General features: G+C 48.5%; 9 protein-coding genes across 9 annotated transcripts; 8 read left to right on the forward strand and 1 right to left on the reverse strand.

Moving 5' to 3' along the window:
• Window positions 1-11: 11 nt before the first annotated feature.
• BDQ94DRAFT_182120 (uncharacterized protein) lies at window positions 12-2,799 on the forward strand (the record flags this gene model as incomplete). Its single annotated transcript, XM_026774065.1, has 2 exons — window positions 12-563; window positions 658-2,799. The coding sequence occupies 2 exons, from the start codon at window positions 12-14 to the stop codon at window positions 2,797-2,799; spliced, it is 2,694 nt and encodes an 897-aa protein (XP_026622860.1).
• A 506-nt stretch (window positions 2,800-3,305) lies between these two features.
• Window positions 3,306-4,139, reverse strand: BDQ94DRAFT_161843 (uncharacterized protein; the record flags this gene model as incomplete). The annotated part of the gene is made up of 3 exons (XM_026769447.1): window positions 3,306-3,326; window positions 3,394-3,947; window positions 4,028-4,139. 3 exons carry the CDS (start codon window positions 4,137-4,139, stop codon window positions 3,306-3,308), a joined length of 687 nt encoding a protein of 228 aa, XP_026622861.1.
• Window positions 4,140-4,656: 517 nt separating this feature from the next.
• On the forward strand, window positions 4,657-5,706 carry BDQ94DRAFT_182121 (uncharacterized protein; the record flags this gene model as incomplete). The annotated part of the gene is made up of 1 exon (XM_026774066.1): window positions 4,657-5,706. The coding sequence occupies one exon, from the start codon at window positions 4,657-4,659 to the stop codon at window positions 5,704-5,706; it is 1,050 nt and encodes a 349-aa protein (XP_026622862.1).
• Window positions 5,707-7,215: 1,509 nt separating this feature from the next.
• BDQ94DRAFT_182123 (P-loop containing nucleoside triphosphate hydrolase protein) lies at window positions 7,216-11,815 on the forward strand (the record flags this gene model as incomplete). Its single annotated transcript, XM_026774067.1, has 4 exons — window positions 7,216-7,969; window positions 8,025-8,254; window positions 8,325-8,838; window positions 8,895-11,815. 4 exons carry the CDS (start codon window positions 7,216-7,218, stop codon window positions 11,708-11,710), a joined length of 4,314 nt encoding a protein of 1,437 aa, XP_026622863.1. The 3' UTR covers window positions 11,711-11,815.
• Window positions 11,816-13,175: 1,360 nt separating this feature from the next.
• BDQ94DRAFT_81321 (uncharacterized protein) lies at window positions 13,176-13,515 on the forward strand. The gene has a single exon (XM_026776602.1). The coding sequence runs from the start codon at window positions 13,243-13,245 to the stop codon at window positions 13,477-13,479; it is 237 nt and encodes a 78-aa protein (XP_026622864.1). The 5' UTR covers window positions 13,176-13,242; the 3' UTR covers window positions 13,480-13,515.
• Window positions 13,516-15,459: 1,944 nt separating this feature from the next.
• BDQ94DRAFT_182127 (uncharacterized protein) lies at window positions 15,460-17,493 on the forward strand. Its single transcript, XM_026774068.1, has 2 exons — window positions 15,460-16,621; window positions 16,689-17,493. Exons 1-2 carry the CDS (start codon window positions 15,652-15,654, stop codon window positions 17,114-17,116), a joined length of 1,398 nt encoding a protein of 465 aa, XP_026622865.1. The 5' UTR covers window positions 15,460-15,651; the 3' UTR covers window positions 17,117-17,493.
• A 222-nt stretch (window positions 17,494-17,715) lies between these two features.
• Window positions 17,716-18,798, forward strand: BDQ94DRAFT_161848 (uncharacterized protein; the record flags this gene model as incomplete). Its single annotated transcript, XM_026769448.1, has 3 exons — window positions 17,716-17,808; window positions 17,887-18,191; window positions 18,282-18,798. The coding sequence occupies 3 exons, from the start codon at window positions 17,716-17,718 to the stop codon at window positions 18,796-18,798; spliced, it is 915 nt and encodes a 304-aa protein (XP_026622866.1).
• Window positions 18,799-19,406: 608 nt separating this feature from the next.
• BDQ94DRAFT_149979 (uncharacterized protein) lies at window positions 19,407-20,271 on the forward strand. Its single transcript, XM_026767490.1, has one exon. The coding sequence runs from the start codon at window positions 19,575-19,577 to the stop codon at window positions 19,797-19,799; it is 225 nt and encodes a 74-aa protein (XP_026622867.1). The 5' UTR covers window positions 19,407-19,574; the 3' UTR covers window positions 19,800-20,271.
• Window positions 20,272-20,365: 94 nt separating this feature from the next.
• Window positions 20,366-21,833, forward strand: BDQ94DRAFT_161849 (putative cytochrome P450; the record flags this gene model as incomplete). The annotated part of the gene is made up of 2 exons (XM_026769449.1): window positions 20,366-20,474; window positions 20,539-21,833. The coding sequence occupies 2 exons, from the start codon at window positions 20,366-20,368 to the stop codon at window positions 21,831-21,833; spliced, it is 1,404 nt and encodes a 467-aa protein (XP_026622868.1).
• Between the last annotated feature and the right edge of the window lie 1,383 nt (window positions 21,834-23,216).

A 23,216-nucleotide genomic window follows, 5' to 3' on the forward strand; every position in this document is an offset into this window, starting at 1 on the left:
TCACTGGCACAATGACCGTGAATTCTATAATAGATATCCTCCGCAAAGCAGCAGACCATCAGGAACCTCGTGGTGTCTGTGCCTATTCGACCGGCATCGCTGGGTTCGGTTCCGTAACGAGGTTAAGTTACACAGAGCTCGATTCATTGGCCACATCGAATGCTATACTACTACGCCGGCTGCAGTGCGACACCGAGTCTCCTGTCATACTACTTCACTTTGAAGACCATCTGGACAATATCATATGGTTTTGGTCTACCTTATATGCAGGCTACATTCCTGCAATGTCCACTGCTCTGCCTCGAAGTGAAGAACACCGCACAAGGCATCTCTGTCATCTAAGCGAGCTGTTCGATAAGTCTATCTGTCTAACTCGGAAAACCCTCCAAAACCTGCTCACAAGAGAGTCTCCCTTGCACGTTGTGGCTATAGAATCATTGAATGGTTCACCAGCAGAGTTTGTCGCTACGACAGAAACCAGTTCCGGAGCACCATTAAATAGCGGTGGTGGGCATCCTGCTCTGCTGATGCTCACATCTGGAAGTACTGGTCTGCCAAAAGCCGTGTCTCTAACACACAACCAGATACTGGCCTCCCCTCCAAGGGAAAAGCCATTCGCTATGTGTTGAGGACACTGGTCATTCGTTCTTGAATTAGATTCGGCTCGACCACGTCGGGAGTTTAATCGAGATCCATCTCCATGCACTATTTGTCGGGTACGGCCAAGTTCACGTTCTGCCTAACGAGATAATATCTCGTCCGGCCTTGTTCCTCGATCTCATAAGTCGACATCGTGTAGTTAGGACGTTCGCGCCCAACTTTTTCCTCGCTGAAGTTGGCCGTTATTTGGAGACCTCCCAAGGAGAAGATAGACCTCACTTTGACTTGAGATGTCTACGATACATCGTGTCTGGTGGGGAGGCTGTTGTTGCCAGTACTTGTGCCAAAGTGTCTCGATTGCTGGTCCAACACGGCGCACCTGAAAATGTCATCGTCCCTGGATTCGGCATGACTGAGACTTGCGCAGGGTGCATCTACAACTTGGAATTTCCTGCATTTGATACTCGCAACGAAAATGAGTTTGCTTCCCTGGGAAAGTGTGTCCCGGGCGTTCAGGCACGGATCGTCTCCATAGCTACGGGTGACAGTCCCGCGGCCTTAGGAGAGGAAGGCCACCTGGAACTCAGAGGTCCGCTTGTATTTTCTGGTTATTACAACAATCAAGCAGCAACCAGTGAGGCTATCGGCCCCGATGGCTGGTTTCGAACTGGGGATACGGGTTACATCGGCGCGGGCGGCAGGATAAGTCTGTCGGGTAGGACTAAAGAATTGATCGCCGTCAACGGTGTCAAATATGTTCCGCATCAGCTGGAAGCCGCTATAGAGGAAGCAAGCATACCAGGTATTGTTTCTGGCTGTGTGATATGCTTCTCATTCCGTCCCAAGGGTGCAGACACAGAGCGACCTTGCGTCATCTACCAGCATACCTATTGCGTCAACGATGCTAAAGCTAGATATCAGACGATGACTGCCATATCGCACCGTATCACGATGATAACGAATATGCGCCCGTATATATTGCCTTTACAGACTGTAAAACGCACATCCTTGGGGAAGCTTCCTCGCTCTAGCCTGCAGCGGGAGGTTGCAAGTGGTCAGTACAAAATGCAAGAAGCTATCGATAGAGACATGATCAAGAAGTATCGGCAAGCCATATTCAGGCCACCCGAGTCACCTACCGAAAAAGTGATCGTGGAAGAGCTGTCAGAACTCCTGTCCCTACCTCAAGAAGACATCGGAATCGACACGGACCTCTTCGAACTAGGCCTTACCTCATTAACGCTTATCCGGCTCCAACATGCCTTGCGAACAAGGTTGTCACTAAATGAGCCAATCCCTCTCGCCACGATGATTGCCCATAACACTGTCCGTGGTTTATCCGAAGCATGCCAACAGCATCACCAATACATCCCAGCCGTGAAGCTCCAATCCAGCGGCAACAAGACACCTCTATGGCTCGTACACCCTGCCGCAGGCGAAGCCCTCATATTCATCAACATAGCCAAGCTCATCACAGACCGACCCGTCTACGCATTCCGGGCCCGCGGATTCCACCACAATGAGCCATATTTCACCAGCATCGACGAATGCATCCGCACTTACCACTCCTCCATGAAGAAGCTTCAACCGCACGGCCCTTACGCTATCCTCGGATACTCCTACGGCACGATGCTAGCATTCGAACTTGCCAAGTCCCTCGAGAAAGCAGGTGACCAAGTCCAATACCTTGCCGGCCTTAACCGTCCTCCATATGTTAGTCCAATCCTGAAGAGAGTTACATGGACCGACTGCCTAGTTAACATCTCCTACTTCCTCGGACTTCTTTCTCGAGACTCATACCGGACTCTCCTTCGGGAGATCTCTGGGTTTCCGAAGCATGATGCCTTGGCCAGAGTGATCGAGAAAGTGGATCCTGGCCAGCTCCTGGCGTTGAGCCTCGATGAAGGTAGTCTAGAACAGTGGATCAATGTTGCCTTCAGCCTACAGGAGATAGGAAGAGAATATGAGCCGCGTGGTGTGGTGAATGCGCATATGGATGTCTTTCATTGCACTCCATTGGAGTTCCTGAATGTTACACCTGAAGAATGGAAGCGACGTCTGGCTGCCTGGGAGAATTTCTCCGGACAGAAGGTAAACCTGAGACATGTACCAGGTGACCATGCTAATGTCTTGGGACCGGATCATGTGCAGGTGTTTGTGAAGAAGTTGGGTGAGGCTATGGCGTTGCAGGGTCTTTAGTATCCAGTCTCTGTGTCTTCGCTTGGAGCAGTGTAGTGGCAGTATATGAGTTTATTTGCTCTCATCTACATTGCAAATATTTCCCTTTCCATTTTTTCCCCTGGGGAGTTTCAGCGGGTCTGTGGGTGTCTAGATTTGGAAAGGAATGAGGAAGAATGGTGTTAACCGCAGCCACACGATCATCCTTCCGCTTGCAGTGCAATGATGTCCTACCAACCCTACCATTGATACTTAGCCTATTTTATTGCCTATATAATCCCTTCCAATAAACTGATAAGTACATACGACCACAGGGTGTGGAAAATAGGGCTTCCCGTCCGCTCAGCCGTACTCAAGCCACACGCCGGGAGGTTAGTAGTTGGGTGGGTGACCACCAGCGAATCCCTTCTGTTGTATGTAATTTTCTTTTTTTCGATAATTCTCTTTTTTTCTTGTCGAACCTTTCTATATATGGCTCAGTCAGCTTCTAGTGTATTGGTTTGCTGTATTGTCTCTGATTTACCATACTAGCTATGTCCATTTCCGTACTAAGATTCGTCTTTAGCTCAATCTTAACACTTTGTTTGCATGGCAGCAGCAGATCTTTTTATTGACATGAACAATAACATGGAAGATGAACGCCCAAACATTTAGACAGGGAGGTATGATAATGGCACCAGCATGCTTCCCATAGGCTAGGATACCACCGAACAATAACAAGACCATTGCATGTGAGACCTGATGACGAAAGGAACCCTCAACGGCTCCAAAGTATGCCTCGTCGAATCCGGGAACATCGGTATATATTGAGCCTAATTCCTCCTCGAGCATAGCATCAATATTAGCAACGTGATCATTCAAATTTGGGCTGGCGCTGCTGGAATGTGAATATGGAATGTGCTTGAAGTACGACGCGGGATGAGGATGTGGGGTGGATTCTGCCGCAGCAGCATAGACCTTATCCCAGATTCTGTCATCCAACTCACAGCTAAGGATCGCATGTAATAGTGGTATCAGATTTTCAAACTGAAATTCGTTGGCATTGATTCTCGAGGTTAGGATTATGAGGCCACTCAGGAGGTTTTGGCGTCCAGCAACGGGAGGTAATACACGGGAGGCAGGAAGCGCCTGCAAGGCGACGACCAGGTCCAGTGATATACTCTTGCGAGCTAGAGTCACTGTTAGAAGCACTCAAAGGATTGGAAGCTTTACAACTTTCATTTTCGAGATTATATAGGTGAGTTCACACAGTATGGGAGCCCTAAATCCTCGCATGTTATCGCTAGCTTAGCGTGGAAGGCATCCATTCTAGCGCCAATCGGCTCTTGCTCGATGATCTCTGCTCTGGAAGATCCAGTCATTATGGATATCACAAAACAAAATCAACAACAACAAAAGGTGTGCGGGATTTTAAAAAGAAGACGCTTGTGAGGCAGTCAAGCAAAGACTAGGCCGGGTGCACGCTGATGAATGACAATAATTATGTCGTTTATCGGGGTGTCTTATTATTGACGGATAGTAGATTGTCCGAGGAACGGGCGCTGTTCCCAAATCATCACAAGAATGCTGACTGATTCTGTATTATTGAAGAGTTTGAGCGCGTACTTACTGGTTCTCTGATTGTATCAAATGAATCACTGGTACAGTCACTGAGCGCGTTGTACTGGGCGATCTGTGTACCACAGTTGTGAATCGGAGATAAGCAATCCAGCCGAGGACACCCCACTGTTTTCCTTGCCGCATGTGCCTTGCATGCCAAATAACAGGGACTCGGAAGCCTCTCATTGCGGAGACACTGGTCATATGCTTACTTCTGATTCATTTACTGTTGCTTCCCATTCCTCAATACCATCAGCCCATCCGTCAACCTCACTCGTGATGACTCAACCTCTTCACCTTCCATCCACAGAAGCTTTACCACCATATGACATACTCAATTTTTGGTACGGTGCTGGCACTGATACTGAGTTAACTATATTCTGCTACGGGAAAAGATTCAATATAACCGTATCTGCCGATAATCTACAAGGAGATCCCGATGTCGAAAGCGAATATTTGTCCCTGCTTCGGAAGCTTGATTCCGACGAGCTTTTCGAGCAGGAAGATGATAAGGGCGATCCAATGGAACAGCTGTGTTTCTGGATAGCTTTCAAATGTAACTCTCAGATGAGAGCCCTGGGTTCCAAACAACAACCACAATTACACACGCTCTATGATTGGTTTTATCCTGAAACCATCATTCTAACTCCTATGATCATTGATGGAAAACTGCAAGCGCATTCATCTACACCGAGCCAGCAGCTCCTGCAGGACATGTTACCAAGTGTGGAGTTGACCTGCTCGATTGCAGACTTTAAGATTCCAGTTGTGACGTCTTCGAAAGTCTTCTTACCACAAGATATGGCAGGAGGAGACTTACCCCAACGACCAACAAAAGTCTTCACTGAGCACGGAATGCCACGGTTCTTCAAGCCTGCTTATGTCATGGAACCCGCAATTCGAGAGATATCCACATTGCTCCGTATCCAAGAACTTGGCTTATTGAACATTATCCGTGCACCTAAGGTTCATGAGTTTGTGGATTCTCAAGGCGACTCATCCAAGATATCAGGCATTTTGATGGACTATATCGAGCATCGTGACAGTTTGGGATATATTGATATCCCAAGCACGCCTTTACCAGTTCGGAGAAAATGGATAAGCCAGGTACAGCACACGATAGAAACGTTACATGCTGCGGAGATAGTTTGGGGCGATGCGAAGCTGGACAATATCCTGGTTGATGTTGATGATAATCTGTGGATTATCGACTTTGGCGGGGGCTACACCCATGGCTGGGTCGATGAAGACAAGCAGGAAACTATCGAGGGGGATAATCAAGCACTTTCTAGGATAGTTGATTTTCTAGTAGGAAAAAGCTCGGAATAACTGTCTCATTCAGTGCATGATAGAAAAGAGAGCGACTTCCCTTTCTTTGTCAACAGTGTAGTAGTTGAGAACTGTTCGCGGAGTAAATATTCCCTGATTATTTATATTCATTCTCATGCAAGAAAATCATCGCCCAGCCTTCTGAATCCCTTATTCATGAGGAGATATAGCCAAGTGCCGTTGTTAAGAAAGCACAACCAGGACCGGACAACCTCAAAAGGCAATTGAATGCTAAATGGGGATTATTGATGCTATTCTACACAGCAGAACTATTCTTAACATTCCTTCGAGCAAGGTCCCACAGTCTGGACATTCTCAATATCCCGACTTAAGTGGATTCTTAAAAATGGTGCACTTCTTACTACGGAGACAGCAACTTAATTCCTCTTCTGGATGGAGACCTAAATTATCTGTACGGCTTATCTAATACGTAAATAGGATAAAATCGGGTTTATCGAGCTGATGGTACAAATAAGCAGGCCTCATCAACGTGAGCGTAGAACTAAACCTGTCGTCAAACGACCTGGCGTTAGTTGTTCCTCTGATAATGGCCCCTTGGGTGAGGACAACCTAGGAGCAACAAAACCCATAACACTGGAAAATTAATAGGTAACACCGCGCCAGAGCTAATATATTTGGATAGTCATCGACTATGTAGGCGAGTTCACGTCTACCAAGTGTTGGCTATTATATGCGGCGATGATGTTCCAGGCCGAACGGATCGACCTAACTGGTCTTTTCACAACCGCAAAGCTGACAAGAATCCAGAGGATTCTGGCCTAGAACGGCGCTGGTAAGATAACGGCCTTTGCAACATTTACTACCTTGATCAGAGGCACACTATTGCATGCACATGAGCCATTTGAATATTGCTAAAAAGGGAGACAATGACATGAAAGTTCAGTACATCAGTATTCAAATCGTATGTGGAACTTCTCTTGCTGCCTTATCGCCCACAGGTCTGGCTGCCACGGCGGAAACGAAGAGAGTCGCAGAAAGAATAGTCAGGAGCTTCATATTGCTATTGTTACGTGTAGGGTAAATTGCCGCTTTGATCGAGTCTGTTCGTGATCGCCTAAAAGTCGGCCAATATTACGGCCTAATCCCCATCGTACGAAGAGGGATTCTGTTAGTACCCTGTAGGTGATCGCGATGCTACTAAGTCTCTGTTACCGCACGGTTCCAAGGAGCCATCCTCTCGGCCAATCACAGACCATGGCCGCAGACAAGGGTTCTTCCGACTAAGTGAATGCTGTAGTATCTGACTGGTGCAGTTGTGCGCAGATAAGGAACTGCAAGGTTTAACGGAGAACTAACTCAGTAGTCGCCTTAGTTCCAGATAAAGACAATTTTCTGCTGCTGCCTAGAAAAGATCTCCCCTATGTAGCTGATTAGATTGCTTACGGTGCTTATCTTTAAAAGCCATTTGACTTCGATTTTATCACCTGAAACCATTGTAAGCCGAAAATCACGGTACTGGTTCGCATTTGGTGTCTTCTATTTACTAACATGGAAAGCTTATGTAGCTCTGCAGCTGATCAGACAATTGGGCCCCCAATCCATGGCTGCTCCTACCTGGACTTCACCCTTCTCTTTGAGCAGGTAATATTTGGCATTATCCCATCGGCATGTTTTCTCCCAGCCGTAGCCTGGAGGCTGCTGCAGCTCTTTGGGCAATCCGGGAAGATCACATTGACATCAAGTCAGCATGCGAAGATCTCGATTTGGGTGAAGATCATTCTGAGCATCGCTTTGATCTGCAGCCAAATTACCTTATTGATGCTCTGGGCGATGGCTCCGCAACATTACAATAAAACCACCATTGCATCGGCCTGCCTGTCATTGATATGCTCCCTCGGCATACCGATCCTGTCCTGCCACGAGCACATACGATCCGTTTCGCCCTCCAATCTGCTTTGTATCTATCTCCTATTCAGCACATTGTTTGATGGCGTACAAGCCAGGACATTATGGTTGCGATTCCCTTCTACTATCGCGGGAACATGTACTGCAGGCCTGGGTGTTCGTTTCTTGTTGCTCATAGCAGAGTCACAAGAGAAACAGACATATCTGAAGCCTCAATTCGCTGATTATTCTCCAGAGAAAACGGGGGGCATGGTTAATCGTATCGTTTTCTGGTGGCTGAATCCCTTGTTGGCTCGCGGGTCTCGCGGGTTGTTAAGTCCCAGCTATCTATTCCCTATTGATCCCAACCTCTCGGCTGAAGTAGCGCAGGCCAAGTTCGAGTCGAAATGGTCACTGAGTACGTTACGTCCTCTACATATCAAGTAATTCGACGTCATTGACGTTACATATAGCAATGAACTATCGCCGTGGAGGACAATATAGGTTACTGCTGGCAATATTGTCTTGCGTTCGGCGAACTTTGATATGGACGGCAATCCCCCGGATCGGTCTGATCGGTCTCAAAATTTCACAGCCGTTATTTTTGAATTGTGTCATTCGATATCTCTCCGTTTCTACCAAAGACAGTGCTGTTGGAGGGGCGCTTGTTGGAGCTACAGTCCTGATCTATTTGGGAACGGCAGTACGCTTTTATACCAACCAATCATTTACCCGTTAAAGGCATGAAGCACACTGACAAAAAGTCTGTCCAGGCTACGACATCGCTATATATGCATGGGCTAAATCGTGCCACCACTGTGATTCGAAGTGTTTTAATTACTACTCTCTATGAAAAGACACAGCGACTGGACACTGTTACGGTCAATAACTCAGCTGCGCTAACATTGATGAGCACCGACACAGAGACCATCTGCAACAGCTTGATGCGATTAGACGCCCTATTCGCTTCGCCCATCGAGGTCAGCCTTGCCATATTCTTCCTTGCACGACAAGTAGGTTGGGCATGCTTAGCATCGGTTGGCTGTGCCCTGGCAGCTGTATCCCTCAGCTATGTTGTAGCCGCCCGGTCACCCCCACGCCAGAGAATATGGAACCAGGCTGTCCAAGAGCGCGTTGCAACCACTGCGTCAGTTATCGGTTCTATTAGGAGCATCAAGATGCTGGGTATCTCTTCTTTTATAGAGCGGCGGATAAGTGACCTCCGTAACTTCGAGCTTGAACGCGCTCGTGGGGCCCGGATGCTTATAATGTGGAGAAACGTTGTTGGTATATCTTCCTTATCCACACTCCAGCGAGAATATCATACTGATCGGCCGCTACAGCAAACATACCACAAATTGCCGGACCGATTCTGACCTTCACGATTTCCACAATGGTCTCCGGAAGTGGTGTGGTCACTTCAACGAACTCCTTTACCGTTCTCGCCCTGATTGCTTTAGTCACTCAGCCTATCCAAGTCTTTGTTCATGGAATAACCCAAGTAGGAGTTGCTCTAGGTTGCTTCAAGCGCATTCAGGACTATCTTCTATTGCCAGAAATTGAGACTGGTCGAATTTCTTATCACAGTGACGATCATCAAACATCAGGTAAAGTGGCCCCCGGGAGCGTGTTTCAGCTGGAAGCCCTCCCCACGGATGGCAGGTGTCTGTCTGTCCAAAAAGCCAGTTTCAAATATGCAGATGCTACCACACCGCTTTTGACGGACATAAACATCGAGATACGCCCCTCTACGCTGACGATCGTCACAGGAGCTACCGGCTCCGGGAAATCTTCGCTACTCAAAGGCCTCATAGGAGTTGTACCCTGCATCGCTGGTTCTTACTCAAAAGACGTGGCAATAGCTTACTGTGCACAAGAGCCCTGGTTGCCAAATGTCTCCGTAAGAGAAGCCATAATTGGCCCTTCTTACTTTGATGAAAATTGGTATACCGCTGTTATCCATGCATGTGCACTTGACGAAGACATTGCCACATTTTCCGAAGGAGACAGAACCTGCGTTGGCTCCGGTGGCACTTCCCTGAGTGGCGGACAAAGGCAGCGCCTGGCAATAGCGCGTGCCATATACTCGCACAGAAAGCTCCTAATTCTCGACGATGTACTCAGTGCACTGGACATCATCACTTCCAGAAAAGTCTTTGATCGCGCATTTGGTCCGGAAGGACTATGTAAAACCCACCATGTTGCGGTTGTTCTTGCCTGCAGTGATCCCGAGCGCGCTTTCTCACCTGATGTGGTCATAAAACTCCGAAATGGAACGGTCACGTCAGGAATCTCGACTGATATACTTTCTGAAAAGATCATCACCTTACAGAGTGAGAGCGAAGCAAGACCTACCGATGAACGACACCCCGTGACAACAGGAACAAAAAACAAACTCATAGAGTCCCGCCAGGACCTACCACGCCGGCTTGGTGACTTCTCTGTCTACCGATACTACCTTAAATCAATGGGCTGGAAATCATCCGCCTGCTTCTTATGCCTCATAGTCGTGCAAGTATTCGGCTCCAAATTCCCTACTCTATGGCTCCAATACTGGTCCGACCATGACTTCAATTACTCCCTCAGCGTATACCTAGGGGTCTACGGAGCTTGCGCCTTTATCCAGCTTATTGGCACCATCCTAAGCATCACATTCCTCATCATCTTCCTCGTCGCAAAAAGCTCCCGCCGTTTACACACACAGCTACTAACCGCTACCATAAATGCACCCTATTCATTCTTCACCACACATGACAGCGGAACCATCCTGAACCGATTCAGCCAAGATCTCTCCCAAATCGATAACCAACTATCCGGCGCGCTTCTTATGACGATCTTCGGTGCCGGAACGCTTATTGCCGAAGTCATGCTTATTGCTGCAGGAAATAAATACATTGCTATTACGGTGCCGTTCGTGATCACTGTTTTCTACGCCCTGCAAAACTTCTACCTGCGCACTTCACGTCAGCTACGGCTCATGGAACTCGAAGCGCAAAGTCCGCTCTACACGCACTTTCTTGAGACAGCCTCCGGCACGGATACCATCCGCGCATTTGGCTGGCAAGCTGCATGGGCGGCGCGGTGCCGACAGTTAGTCGATAGGGCAATCCAGCCGTATTATACAATGTTCTGTATACAACGCTGGCTGAACCTCGTTCTCGACCTCCTGGCAGCGGGACTGGCAATTATTGTTGTCTCCTTGGCCGTTACCCTAGGCTCATCGGTGCATACTGGCGCGATTGCAGTTTCTTTGCTGAATATCCTGGGCTTCAGCAGCAGCCTGTCATACCTCATAACTTCGTGGACGCAGTTGGAGACGACGCTTGGCGCTATTGCTCGCGTCAAAAGCTATGAAGACACTGTTCCGAAAGAAGATGCCCCAAATAGTGGGCTTATCCAACAGCCTACGGGTGACTGGCCATCTCGCGGCTCGATCAGGTTCGACCATGTCTACGCAAGCTACGACGCACAACAGAGTCCCCATCAATGCATTTTGCGCGATATTGCCCTTAATATCCATCCTGGAGAGAAGGTAGCTATTTGCGGCAGAAGCGGAAGTGGGAAAAGCTCCCTCATTCTCCTGCTTTTCAAACTTCTCGATCCCATCGCGGGCTCCGTGTTTATTGACGGGATAAATTTACGCGATGTTCCCTGCGACGTTCTACGAGCCCGACTTACCGTAATCCCCCAAGACCCTCTGATACTTCCAGGAACACTACGTTTCAATCTCGACCCCAGCGGAGAACAATTCTCCGACGAGACAATGTGTTCCGCTCTGGCTACAGTAGGTTTAGGGATGGATCGAAGTACACGACAACCCTATTCTCTGGACCTTCAAATAAGTGAGGGGACTTTCTCACGAGGCCAATGCCAGCTTTTGAGTCTAGCGAGAGCGCTCCTCCGTCAAACAGAAACGAAGATCCTTGTTTTGGATGAAATCAGTGGGAATGTTGACGTTGCTACGGAGCGGTTGATGTTCCAGATCATTAGGAACTGTTTCGAGCATGCGACTGTAATTGCAGTGACGCATCGACTGAGATGCATTCGGGAGTTTGATCAGGTTGTGATCATGCAGGATGGCTGTGTCGTGGAGACTGGGAGGCCCGGGGAGTTGCTTGGTGGGCGGAGTTTGTTTAGGCAGTTGTGGGATGAACAGTGAGCCTTTTCCGAGATTCGGGTCGGAGATGACGAGGTAATCTTTTTTTATGACAAACGCCTCTTGACTTGTAGAGTGAATTAACCTATGTATTCCATTGAAGCCAACTGCCATTTCCATTGGAAGTACAACATCCGCATCTCTAAGTCCGAGCAGTCATACCTTCTCTCACTCGCACGATAAGCACTCGAGAGTGATCCATGCTAGTTACATATAGTTTGACCCCGTCTGATTAAATTGAAGTTCCTGTCACGTGTGACTACTAGGTAATGTTGTAATAACCCTCGTCCAAGCCGAAAAGTTTGTTCTGTTATTACATGAATTCGTTTCTGCTCTTTTGGTAGAGTAAAAGAGACAACGCTGTCATCTATGCTATCAAAAGAGAAAGAACAAGACAGAATGCCTCAGACGTGCTGTCGTAACAACTTACTACTACTTTTGGAAGGATTCAGGCCTTATCTGCTAACAATTAGCCTAGGCCCCTGTATAAGATAAGGTGGGACTACAAGCGGCAATCAATATGCCGATTAGTTAATCAAATAACCCCTACTAGCACTCTGGGTTCCAGCCTTGTGGAATGCTTGACGTGTCTTAATGCAGTGGTGGAGAGTAGTCGTTAATTTGAGTGGGGATTTACTTTTTATTTGGTACAATGCACAGGGATTGATAGGGTGGTACTGCGTATTTGAGCTCTTTTGAGGTAGATAAGCCTGGTCAAGTTATATTACTCTCTCGCTCACTTTCTCTTGGGAAGGTATAAAACCAGAGACGTAGGACACCGTACTCAGTCTGGATCTATCCTTTAGTAGTGGTCTTATGTATCTTAGATATGTTCATTAGATTCTCAAGGCAGTTTGGTTCATAATTGAACCATCCAACAGATCAACGGTCTACACAGTATTACTTATACATATAACCACAGATCTACCGTGAAGCGTGGATGCCACTACGTCTACCTGAATAAAGGAAATAACAGATCCTGGGAGGATTGGTGTATCTGCTAGTATGTTCAAATGTGAGATAATTATGCTTGTGGACAGTACCTCGATTCATATATGCGGCTATTGTTGCCTGATCGATGGCGAAGATAGTCCTTGCTTGCACACCATCTCATTTAGTTATCGTACGTATCTCATGTACACTATGTCCAGCAGTAAAGTAAGCGCATTAGCATACCTTGAAACCTCATATGATGTCCCTACCTTCCATTCATGTATGGATAACCCGAACACTGAGAGTTCTGCGTAGTAAGAAAGGTAAAATAGGCAGAAACGGCCGGAGGAATAGTAGTATTAAAGTACCATTTCACATGTGCGATAACAACTAGTAATTTGACTGATAAGATACTGCTAGATATAAAAACTAAGCTGCGGCACCCTCCAGAAGCCTAGTGTTGAATGAGTACTATTTAGTAGTTAGTAATCCCTCCCTACTAGTTAGGTTACTTAGTACGACTTCTTCACTACTAGTAACCTCCACCATCTAATTACTGATATCCCGGTATACTAATCTACTATACCCGGATCCTCACAATCATGAAAGTGACTCTTACACTAAAACGACCCCCCTCCGCTGATGACATTACCTACCTCCATCAGTCCCTCAAGGCCATTCATCCGGAAGTTACTGAAACCTCGCGCGAGGATCTCCGCATCAGCTTTGCGGCCCCTACAACAGACATTGAAGCTTTTGTGGATTTATTTAGTTCATGGCTTCATTCTTCTTCGCCGGATGTGATTATGGAGGGGTATGCTGTGGTTTCTGATATATGATATTTCTCTTGTTTTCCCTCTCTTTTTGTGGACTCGGTCTGCTCTTTCTCTTCCATTTGTTTTCTCTTGATTTTTAGCCTTGGGGAATGACAAATTTGATGGTTGTGTGATGTGTTTCACTGTAGTCTGATGCTGTTTTAACTTTGTACAATATAGTTTTTGATATGGTTGATCGTACGCAAAGGTAGTAGATGGGTTGAAATGGTTTTTCGTTACTAGTTAGGCCAGAGACCTCAATGTCAGCGGTATTATCTGATAGATCCCAGGAAACTAGCGTATCTGTTAGTATAGTAATCACATGTGCGATACCCATGACTATGGACAGCTCCTTCAGCCTTGTTGCCGTTGTAGCCGCGGCATCATCAGCATGAATGTCTCTTGGGCTACTTGGCTAATCTATCTTTCTAGATAGATTGCAGGATCTGAGTTGGCAATCTTCACACTGAGTGAGAAGTCTGGGAAAATTCCGATTATGACGCAATGCCCTGCCATAGCCTTGCACCCATGACACTGCCATGCGACGGTTACTCTCGGGGTCAGACTTGTGAGGCTCTAAATAAATAGTGGCAGGGCACAAACACTGCCCTCCTGAGCAACATACTTAGTAAATCGGTCAACAGATAGGCTCGGACGAACTGCCACGAATCTTGGATAGTCTAATGGACGCTAGGCGATGGACTTGAGAGGACATCCCGCGATGCAAGCCGCGGACTGGGGACGGTGTCTTGTAGCGACCCCACCAAGGCGGGATGGAGTGGAGCCGTTGATTGGGGCAACACGGCGTGCTTTCTCCACGGCCCTTTCTGTGGATGGCAAAAAAAGATCAATCGAGAAGGCCAGCTGAGTTGCGTTGAGCTGCAAAAGGCTGGGATTGAAATTGTTGTTACGTCAGCTTCTGACTTGGCGGGCACGAGAAGCGAGCAAGCGAGCTTCTCATTGCGCTGTCTCTGTCGCAGTTTGCATGTGTAGCTCACCCCGCCGAAGTTAGATGCATATCGCTCGACTGGTAGGAACTCAAGGCAGCGGGCTCACGCAACGGGGGAATTTTTGTAACGTATCCAATTGCTTGAACCTACTTTGTTAACAGCCCCCGATCATCGTCGAGCTTAAACTGGGATGGGCATGATTTGCGAGGGAAAAGGCTCTCTGCCTCTCCTTAAAAGGTCCCCTGAATAGTTCCACAAGTCACGGATGATCTATCTATATCCCCTATATCACTTAGAGGATATGGAGTACGGGGTAGAACGCACATGGTAGCTGGAATCATGACAGCCTACGGTTAACGGTTGCGACACATGCTCATGGCGGCTCTGATTTGAGTAACCCCACATAAAAAGACTCATGCAGTAATCAGCTCATGACTTGCGCCAGAGCCAATAAGGTAGTTCGCCGTGGCCCCTGCAATGATATGTACGACAGAGGCCGGTGTTCGCGTCGCCCAAGTAACGTCAGGAGAGGCAGGTCGGGCGTTTACAGCCTCCCGCCGAGTTGTTCAGCCCGCTTGGGATCATCGGGATCATCGTGGGAAGGGAAACGCTGTCGGGAAGCAAAGCAAAGCAGCACCGCCTCAGGTGGGACTCGTTACTAAGTGACTGGCCCAGTCCCTGTGCACCACCGTGTCTCAGAATCAAGGGATTGGGGGCCTGGCCCCCGGGTTTGAGATCTCGCTTCAGGGGAGTAAGACAAACGATAATACAGAGTACCAAGGAAAATAAAATCGGGGGGAATGAATGGGAGGGAAAGGCTTAGCACTGATCACATCGCAATTTATAGAAGCTGGCCATCAAACCACAAGGGATGGCGACGGGGAGGGAGCCAATGAGAGCCACCAGGAGTTGAGTACCGCCAACCGACCGGGGAAAGATCGGCCAGCGACAAGTGTTTCAGCCACGAAAAACCAGGGAATCTTCGCGATCGCCGCGTCATGCGTTGATGTTGCCCTCGACTCTCTTGCCTTTTCTCCCCCAATGCACGGCCCCAGTCAGGGTCGACACTCCCCTGACGACTGCTGCTCAGCTAGTAGTAGTATATTACGCACACAATGGACGCAATGAAAGTGCGCCCGTCTCCTTCGGCGCTTTCTCCACCTCTTCCCCTTGACCTGGGTGCGACTGCCCTTACAATGCGATCCATTTCTTCCCAGGTTCATCTCTCTTCATCTGCCCTTTCGCGATGGCGCTCTCCGGTTGCTCTCGCTGGCGCCTACGACAAAGCTATCATCTTTGCCTCTTCTATATCACAGGCTTTCTAAGTTTCTTGTGCATCATCGTCATCTGGTATTGCGTCAATACCGACCGCGACTATATTCACCCACTGTTGACCCAGCTGATCCCTGCCGGACACTGCGCCTGTCAAACTTCCACCACTTTCCAGTGCGCCAGCTGCCTGACATGTTCGCATCCGGGCCTGGTGCAACAGCTCTCTCCAGCTCCGGCGTGGGAATTTCAGCCTGCTCGAGACGGCAGCAATGAAGGTCTTGATCGGGCCCAATGTACGAATGCATTCCCTGGTCTCTTCGAAGATGTTGTTCGCGCCACGGCCTTTTGGAAGTCTCAGGGCGCGCTGGCTATGGAGGACTTGGACGAGATTCCTCTAGCATATGGCATGGCGCGGGCGTTCATCCACGCTGGTGAGCTTTATGTGGTTGCTGCGCGGTCCAAAGGTGAAGACCATCGACGCAAGATCGTCGCCGTGTTGAGTTCAATCCACCGGGCGTTAGTCGCCGATGCCAACCGTACCTCGCGACGAGATATCGAATTTGTGTTCTCCGTGGAGGACAAAGTGGAAGATGTGACCAATTCCGATCATCCTGTCTGGACTCTGGCACGGTCTGCCACGGAGGAGGCTGTCTGGCTAATGCCTGATTTCGGATTCTGGGCCTGGGAGAATATTCAGAACTCAATTGGGCCATACGATCAAGTTGTTAACCGTATCAAACGCGCGGATATTCCTTGGTCGGAGAAGAAACCACAGCTGGTCTGGCGAGGAAAGCCTAGCTTCGCCCCCAAATTGCGCCGCGCCTTGATGGAAGCCGCGCGAGATCAGCCGTGGGGGGATGTGAAGCAGGTTGACTGGGACCAGAGGACGAACATAATACCCATGGAGGATCATTGTCAGTATATGTTCATCGCGCATGTCGAAGGTAAGCTTTGCCTCTTAAAGCTAGCGATGCCCGACCGCATCTGTACTGACTGGGATGCGTAATGCAGGTCGCTCGTATTCCGCGTCTTTGAAATACCGGCAAGCATGCAACTCGGTCATTGTGGCGCATAAGCTGCAGTATATCCAGCACCACCACTACCTTCTCGTACCAGACGGGCCACAGCAGAATTATGTCGAAGTTGAACGGGATTTCAGCGACTTGTCGGACAAGCTGGAGCCTCTATTGGCCGACCCCAGTCTTGCGGAGCGGATTGCCAACAACAGCGTGCGAACTTTCCGCGACCGGTATTTGACCAAAGCAGCAGAGGCCTGCTACTGGCGCACGCTTTTCGAGGGGTATGGCAGCGTTTGGAACAGCAGCGTCCCCGTGTGGTCAGAAGCGTACCAGCGCGAACGTGGCCTCCGATACGAGTCGTTCCTCCTGATGGACAGCCAGCTGATGTTTGAGTTCGACGCGCTGCGGTTGACTTATTGACACCACTATCAATCACGCATGACATTATGGGTATAGACTATTTTCTTGGAGCATGGTGTTTGAGGGAGTTAAACAGAAGAGGTTCTTTTTTGATGTTTCACAGTCTCCTGTATGGCGATACTTTCGTTTGAGATACCACTGGGCGGGTGCCATTTTTGATTTATAGACCTGGTATATGTATAGTGCTGGCGATGACAGTCAGATGCAGGTTTTGCAAGCGAGCTAAACTATCGAATGCATGTTGAGATCCATTAGCTGTGCGGCCATGCGCCTGGTATGTCATGGCGCCGAAAGGCCACTAAGCACGCTGGATAAGCTGCGCGTAGCTCTGAGCCAACTACTAGGTAGTAACCATTTGTTACTGCGTTGAACTGGAGCCCGACCTATCAAGAAGTGCATATTACGTGCTATGAAGTAATTATGGAAAGCTTGCGTCGATAAATCATACCGCATTAGGTCGACGTGACCAGTCTGTTTGCCTTACGTGTTCACTGCTCACCCACCAGTTATTTTCAACCTTCCCGTTTCAACATCAAAACTGACTCTTCGACCACCAACCATCTAGAGTTCCGACGATCTCCTACTAACCTAACGGCAAAATGGTTACTAACGACGTCGCTGGCCGACTTGAGTATCTCTGGAAGGTATTGGTGTCGGAACCTCCTAAGGAGCTGGTGGACAGCGAGAATGAAGTAAGTGATATAGTCTTGCAACGATGCGAAATAGACCGCATTCATCACGAACGATGTTACTCTGAAATGGAGGTACAGGAACCTACAGAAATAGATGCCTACGGGCCGCCAACATTGTTGCGTTCCACTGGTGTGCCAATTCTCTTCCAGCCTATGTCTACTTCAGAACTTAGCAAGTACAATTTTATGGCATCAGGGCAGCCAATGGTAAGAGACTACGATCCCGCCAAAGCCGATGAAGACCCAGATCTTCAGAAATGCTCTATCCTCTCTTGGGGCTTTTATTTCTTACAATGGGTGTTTTCCGCCATGTGTCAATGCGAAGTGAAGGAAAATAAGACTATAAATGGACTACTTGAGCATTGCAAGCTCCGACCGATCAGGTAAGTATGAGAAGCATTGGAAGAGTCGTCTTTTCTATCCTCTCTATCTTTTCTCTAAATTAGGTCATGAACTGATAAATTTTCTAATAGCCTTCCTGATCCATTTCTGTTAGGCTGTAACCTACATGGAGCATATCCTTCGATTCAAGATGAGTGGGAACCTAACCTTATACTCGAGCCAGATAGGGTTGATAACTGCCGAATCTATCCTCATGTTACAATCGGCCTAGCTCTGTCACATCCCGGAAAAGAGACTTCAATGCTTTACGGGGAACTTGTGGCACTTGTATCTGCTATGCGGAGTCGTGCTATTCAGCCTCAAGTTTCCGATGATGAGGATGAACAGGAGGCATTATTTAATGAAAATCGTGAAGATATCAAGTGCATGCCTCGGGAGTTTGCAAATGAGACGAGATTTCCTGTTCTGCTTCTATCGTGTCCGGGTCCCCAGCATGCTCGTTACTTCTATGCTTGTATGGATGGGACACGGATGGTGATTATACAGTCTAAGCTTTACAGCTTTGAAAATCTGGGGACAGCGCCAATTCAGCTATTTATGAGGTTGGCAACGAGCCAGCCTTTATCCGAGGCAGGTCGAAAGGACTGAATTCATGCCAAGAACAGGTCGAAAGGACTGGATTTTATCATAACAACGGGTTGTATAAACCGGAATGATCATTTAGGCCCTCTATTCAGAAGAAAATTAAATTGCTGTCTCCCTATAAAGAAGTGCACCTATTCTGAAGTAACCCGCCCAAGTTCATAGTAGGTAGATAGGTTGGGGAAGGCTAGTGTCCGGGACCGTGCTCAAAGGAATGTTCAGAATACTTTCGCTGGGTGTAATAGCATCAATAATCCCCATCAAAATTCAATTGCCTTATCATGTTGTCTGATCCTGTCTTGCGCCCTTTTGACGAAACCTAGATGCATCTCCTCAGGAAAGAGGGATCTATACGGTTGAGAAGCGTACCTTGTAGTGTATGTCAATGTAACCAGTGAGCTCTCTCAGCTTCCCTCTTCGACAGGTCTCGCTGTCACGATGTACGTATCCTGAAAATGTTCTGTGGATCATAATAATACTTGCCAAGTCGACCTAAAGAAACCCTGCAGGTGGTGAGATGATATGGCGGGGAGAAGACAGCCGACCTGAGCAGAGCGCGTGAGTCTCCCGGGCGGGGAAGAGTGACACCTCTCAAAAGTTTGGCTGTCTCACTCCCCCAACCACCAGCATCAGCATCTCCCAGTTCAGCTCTTCCTCTCATCGGATTGGCTTATCTCTGACGATCTCGGCTAGTTTTCGCACCCACTTAGGTCGGGATTCTGCAGAATCCCAAGAGACTAAAGCATGCCACCGAGTCAGTGGGGAGGACGTGATTGCCTGTGATGCTTCACTTCCTTATTGATCGGCTTTACCATCCAGCCAGCTGGGTATGCCTGACCACAACCGGTGTGTGTAACCTCACGTCAATTCTTGCTTCTGTCAGTGCTGGCAATCGACGCCACCAAACCAAGGGATGTCATTCTCAATCTCTGGCAATGGTGGAAAACCGAAGAGTGGAGATCGGATCAGCTCCTCGGGTACCGGGACGGGACCAGACAATCGAGTAAACAAATCCATTGATCTTCGTGTTCTCCTGCCTCTCGACCAAATCTCCTTTCTTGTTAGTCACTGACCTCATTGGCTCTCCTAGAAGAACGATGCCCTCAGACATTACACCGCCAGCCCCTTTTCAAGTTTTAACTTTTATCACTTTACGAGTGTCCCGCTGACAATTGGTCCACCGTGAGTGGCATTCCTGCCGTCGCGTCAAGCAAGGAAGCTAGCTCACTCTGTTCCCCACGAACCATGATCTGTGCGGCGATCGGCTCCTCGTATGGGACGCCTGGACCACTGAAATTGCGACGGTGGAGCTTCCAAGGGAGCGGCCAGCCAACTATCGGAGGGATCTTCGGCGAGATTCAGCTCAGATGAGATTTGCAGCCACACACTTTCGTGCAGGACCATTCATAATGGCGACCGCCTGAATGGAGGTCGCACGGGCGAGGAGACAGGCTGCAGGGGCACACGTTCGCATTGAGGATGGTGGAATCAAACTATATAAGCTAGGCCCGCTGTGCTGGGCGCTGACGGCTCTTCTGCTTCTAATCCCTTTGTCCCACCACAATTCTTAATCATGCCGTCACCGATTCCCAAACCCCCGGGGGTGTTCCTCCTCGGCAACGTGAAGGATGTGGACGCTGCTAACCCCTGGAACTCGTTTAACAAGCTCGCGGCCAAATATCGTAAGTCTTTCAGCGTTTCTCATGCGCAGCCCAATCGCTGATGTCAGTCCGATTCGCTTCGCAGGCCCCATCTGCAAAGTTACCATCCTAGGCGTGGACATCGTCTTGATCACAGGAGCCGCCCTTCTCGAAGAAATCTGCGATGAGACGCGCTTTCAGAAATGTGTGGCTGGCCCCATCATCGAGATTCGTGAAGCAGTACACTCTAGCTTGTTCACTGCAAAGATAAACGACAAGGAAATGAGCCAGTGGGGAGTTGCTCATCGCATTATGGCGCCGCTGCTCACACCGGGGGCCGTTGACCAGGTCTTCGCGGATATGCGGGAGGTATCAACGGATCTGATCAAGAAATGGACCGCCGGTCCCCGCCAGCGCATCAACGTCACCAACGATCTGGATCGCCTAAACCATGCTGCCAACATGCTCTGCTTCTTCGACCAGCGCCTGCACTGCTTGGAAGGCCCAGAGCCGTCTCTCATCAAAGCCATGGAGAACGCCACTACAGAAGCCGTTCGTCGGTCCTCCCGACTCAAACTCGTCAACTGGCTTTTCTACCAGCGCAAATTCAATGCTTACAACAAGACTTTGCGCGACTACTCCGCCAGTTGCATGGATTACCGGCGCGCTCACCCATCCGCCAAGAAAGATATGCTATATGCTCTTATGGAGGGCAAGGATCCCGAGACCGGCGAAGGACTAAATGACGAACAAATCGTCGACGAAATCATCAACGTATTCATCGGCAGCGCGACGGCCCCCAACCTCGTCGCCTTCGGCCTATACTACCTCATGAAGAACCCACATGTGATTAAACGCGCCCGGGAGGAGATTGACGCTGTTGTCGGTGGCCCCGGCGCAAAGATCGAACACGAGCACCTCTCCCGTCTCCCTTACTGCCTTGCCATCGCCCAAGAAACCATGCGACTTGCCGCTCCAGCCCCCGGCTTCAACCGCGAAGCCATTCCCGACCAGGAAGGCCCAGTCCTACTCGCAGGCGGCGAGTACGAAGTGCCGCGCAAACAGGCTCTCATTGCAGTCCTGTACGGCGTCAACCGCGACCCCGCCGTTTTCGAAGATCCCGACGCTTTCAAGCCGGAGCGCATGATGGGCGAAGCATACGAAAGGCTACCGTCCGCGGTAAAGAAGGGCTTCGGTACCGGCAAGCGCGTTTGCATCGGCAAGAAATATGCTTGGGAATGGTCGTATTTCACCCTCGTCAGCATCCTCAAGGACGTCGAGTTCGAACTCGCTGACAAGGACTATGTCACGGATGGTGCGGGTAATAATTACAATGGCGCGTTCACCGTGAAACCGTTGGACTTCTTTGCCATTACTGGGCCCCGCCCGAGAGCAGGTTAAGCTTGTTGCTTTTTCGGTACATATAATATGCCGCATGTTTCTACTTCCTTCATATGCCTGTCTATGATATCCAGAATGCGTTTTTATGTGTAATCTATGAAGTTGATCCTGAAAATTGAAATAGCCCCCGTGAGAATGGGAGGTTAATAAATGGGACTGCATGTCTTAAGTTGATAATGTCTTGGCGACTACTACTGATATATAATATCTAAATCTCGATACGCCTGTAGGACATCCCCTTCCTGGGTGATCAACTCATGAAGTTCCGATACCCATGTAATCCTTTAAAAGCAAGATTACTTTAGTAACTTAAGCTCCCTACCTCGTTATATTGTTCACGTGACTGCATAGTAATCTATGGTCTGTCCATCTTGCGACCTTCATCTTTTTAACTTCTTGATTCTTTCTTGCTCGTGCGTTTTCATATCTGAGAAATGATTGAATAATAAGTAATAACAACAATCATTACAAGGCAAAGAACAAAAAGAAAATATAACCGTTGTGGAGAGCAATATGCCCATCCTGCAAATTAGGGCGTCACTGCTCTCTACCCGCACTGTAGCCAAGGCACTTTACGCAATCCGCCACTCATAGGGATTAATATTACTATTCTGTAGGCTCAAATGTGGAGATACGACAATAAATGAGTAATTGTGCATTGCATATAGTGTCTTATTATCGGGCAGAAGGTAAGATAGGCTCAAGCAAGGGCTACCAGACCATGCATCAAATGAAATGATATGAGATATCTCCAGGTTCACCACATAGATCTAGGCCATCTGTTAAAGATACCTATAATGACATCTAGCGCGCTAAGCGTTCACTGAAAGCAATATAGCTGCGCTTAGTCCTCGTTGACGCGTAAGATGATCGGATACACGACGCCTAATAGACAGGGATTGGTGACGATCCAGATCCTGAAGAAAGCTGCGTGCGCCACTGTAGCGTTAAGGCGCTGAGTATGGTAGTATTTCCGTTTGATGCAGTGTTCTTTTGTAACGTTCAACGGCAGTTCAAGGCTTCTGGTGTGTGTGTGTGTGTGTGTGTGCCCGCGCTCCAGTCGAACAAACAGACAGGGTCCTTAGATTATCATTGCATCATCAACCCGCTTTGATATCCGATCTGCCGGTGACACACTGACTATGACTGCAGCATGTAACGGGGTGGGGAAAAGCTAAGAGATCCCGGAAACTTATAGGTTCGTGCCAGCTCAGGAGATGTTGTCTAGTGAGTGGGAGGTGTATGCTGTGCGGGTAGAAGGTGCTATAAATCAGATATATATTAACTCTAGTGCCACGTAAATGAGTTATTCATAGGAAGCAGCAAAGCTCTCAGAGCTCATCCCTGACCATTATTGGAGTTATGTGTTTCATCGGATTTATG

This window comes from Aspergillus welwitschiae, assembly GCF_003344945.1.
Source record: "Aspergillus welwitschiae strain CBS 139.54b unplaced genomic scaffold BDQ94scaffold_34, whole genome shotgun sequence".
NCBI lineage: Eukaryota > Fungi > Ascomycota > Eurotiomycetes > Eurotiales > Aspergillaceae > Aspergillus > Aspergillus welwitschiae.

Coding starts and splice junctions, on each gene's coding strand:
- BDQ94DRAFT_182127 (XM_026774068.1), top strand. CDS start 15,652: ATGGCGCTCTCCGGTTGCTCTCGCTGGCGCCTACGACAAAGCTATCAT. Junction 16,622..16,688: donor GTTCATCGCGCATGTCGAAG/GTAAGCTTTGCC, acceptor TGCGTAATGCAG/GTCGCTCGTATTCCGCGTCT.
- BDQ94DRAFT_149979 (XM_026767490.1), top strand. CDS start 19,575: ATGCTTCACTTCCTTATTGATCGGCTTTACCATCCAGCCAGCTGGGTA.
- BDQ94DRAFT_81321 (XM_026776602.1), top strand. CDS start 13,243: ATGAAAGTGACTCTTACACTAAAACGACCCCCCTCCGCTGATGACATT.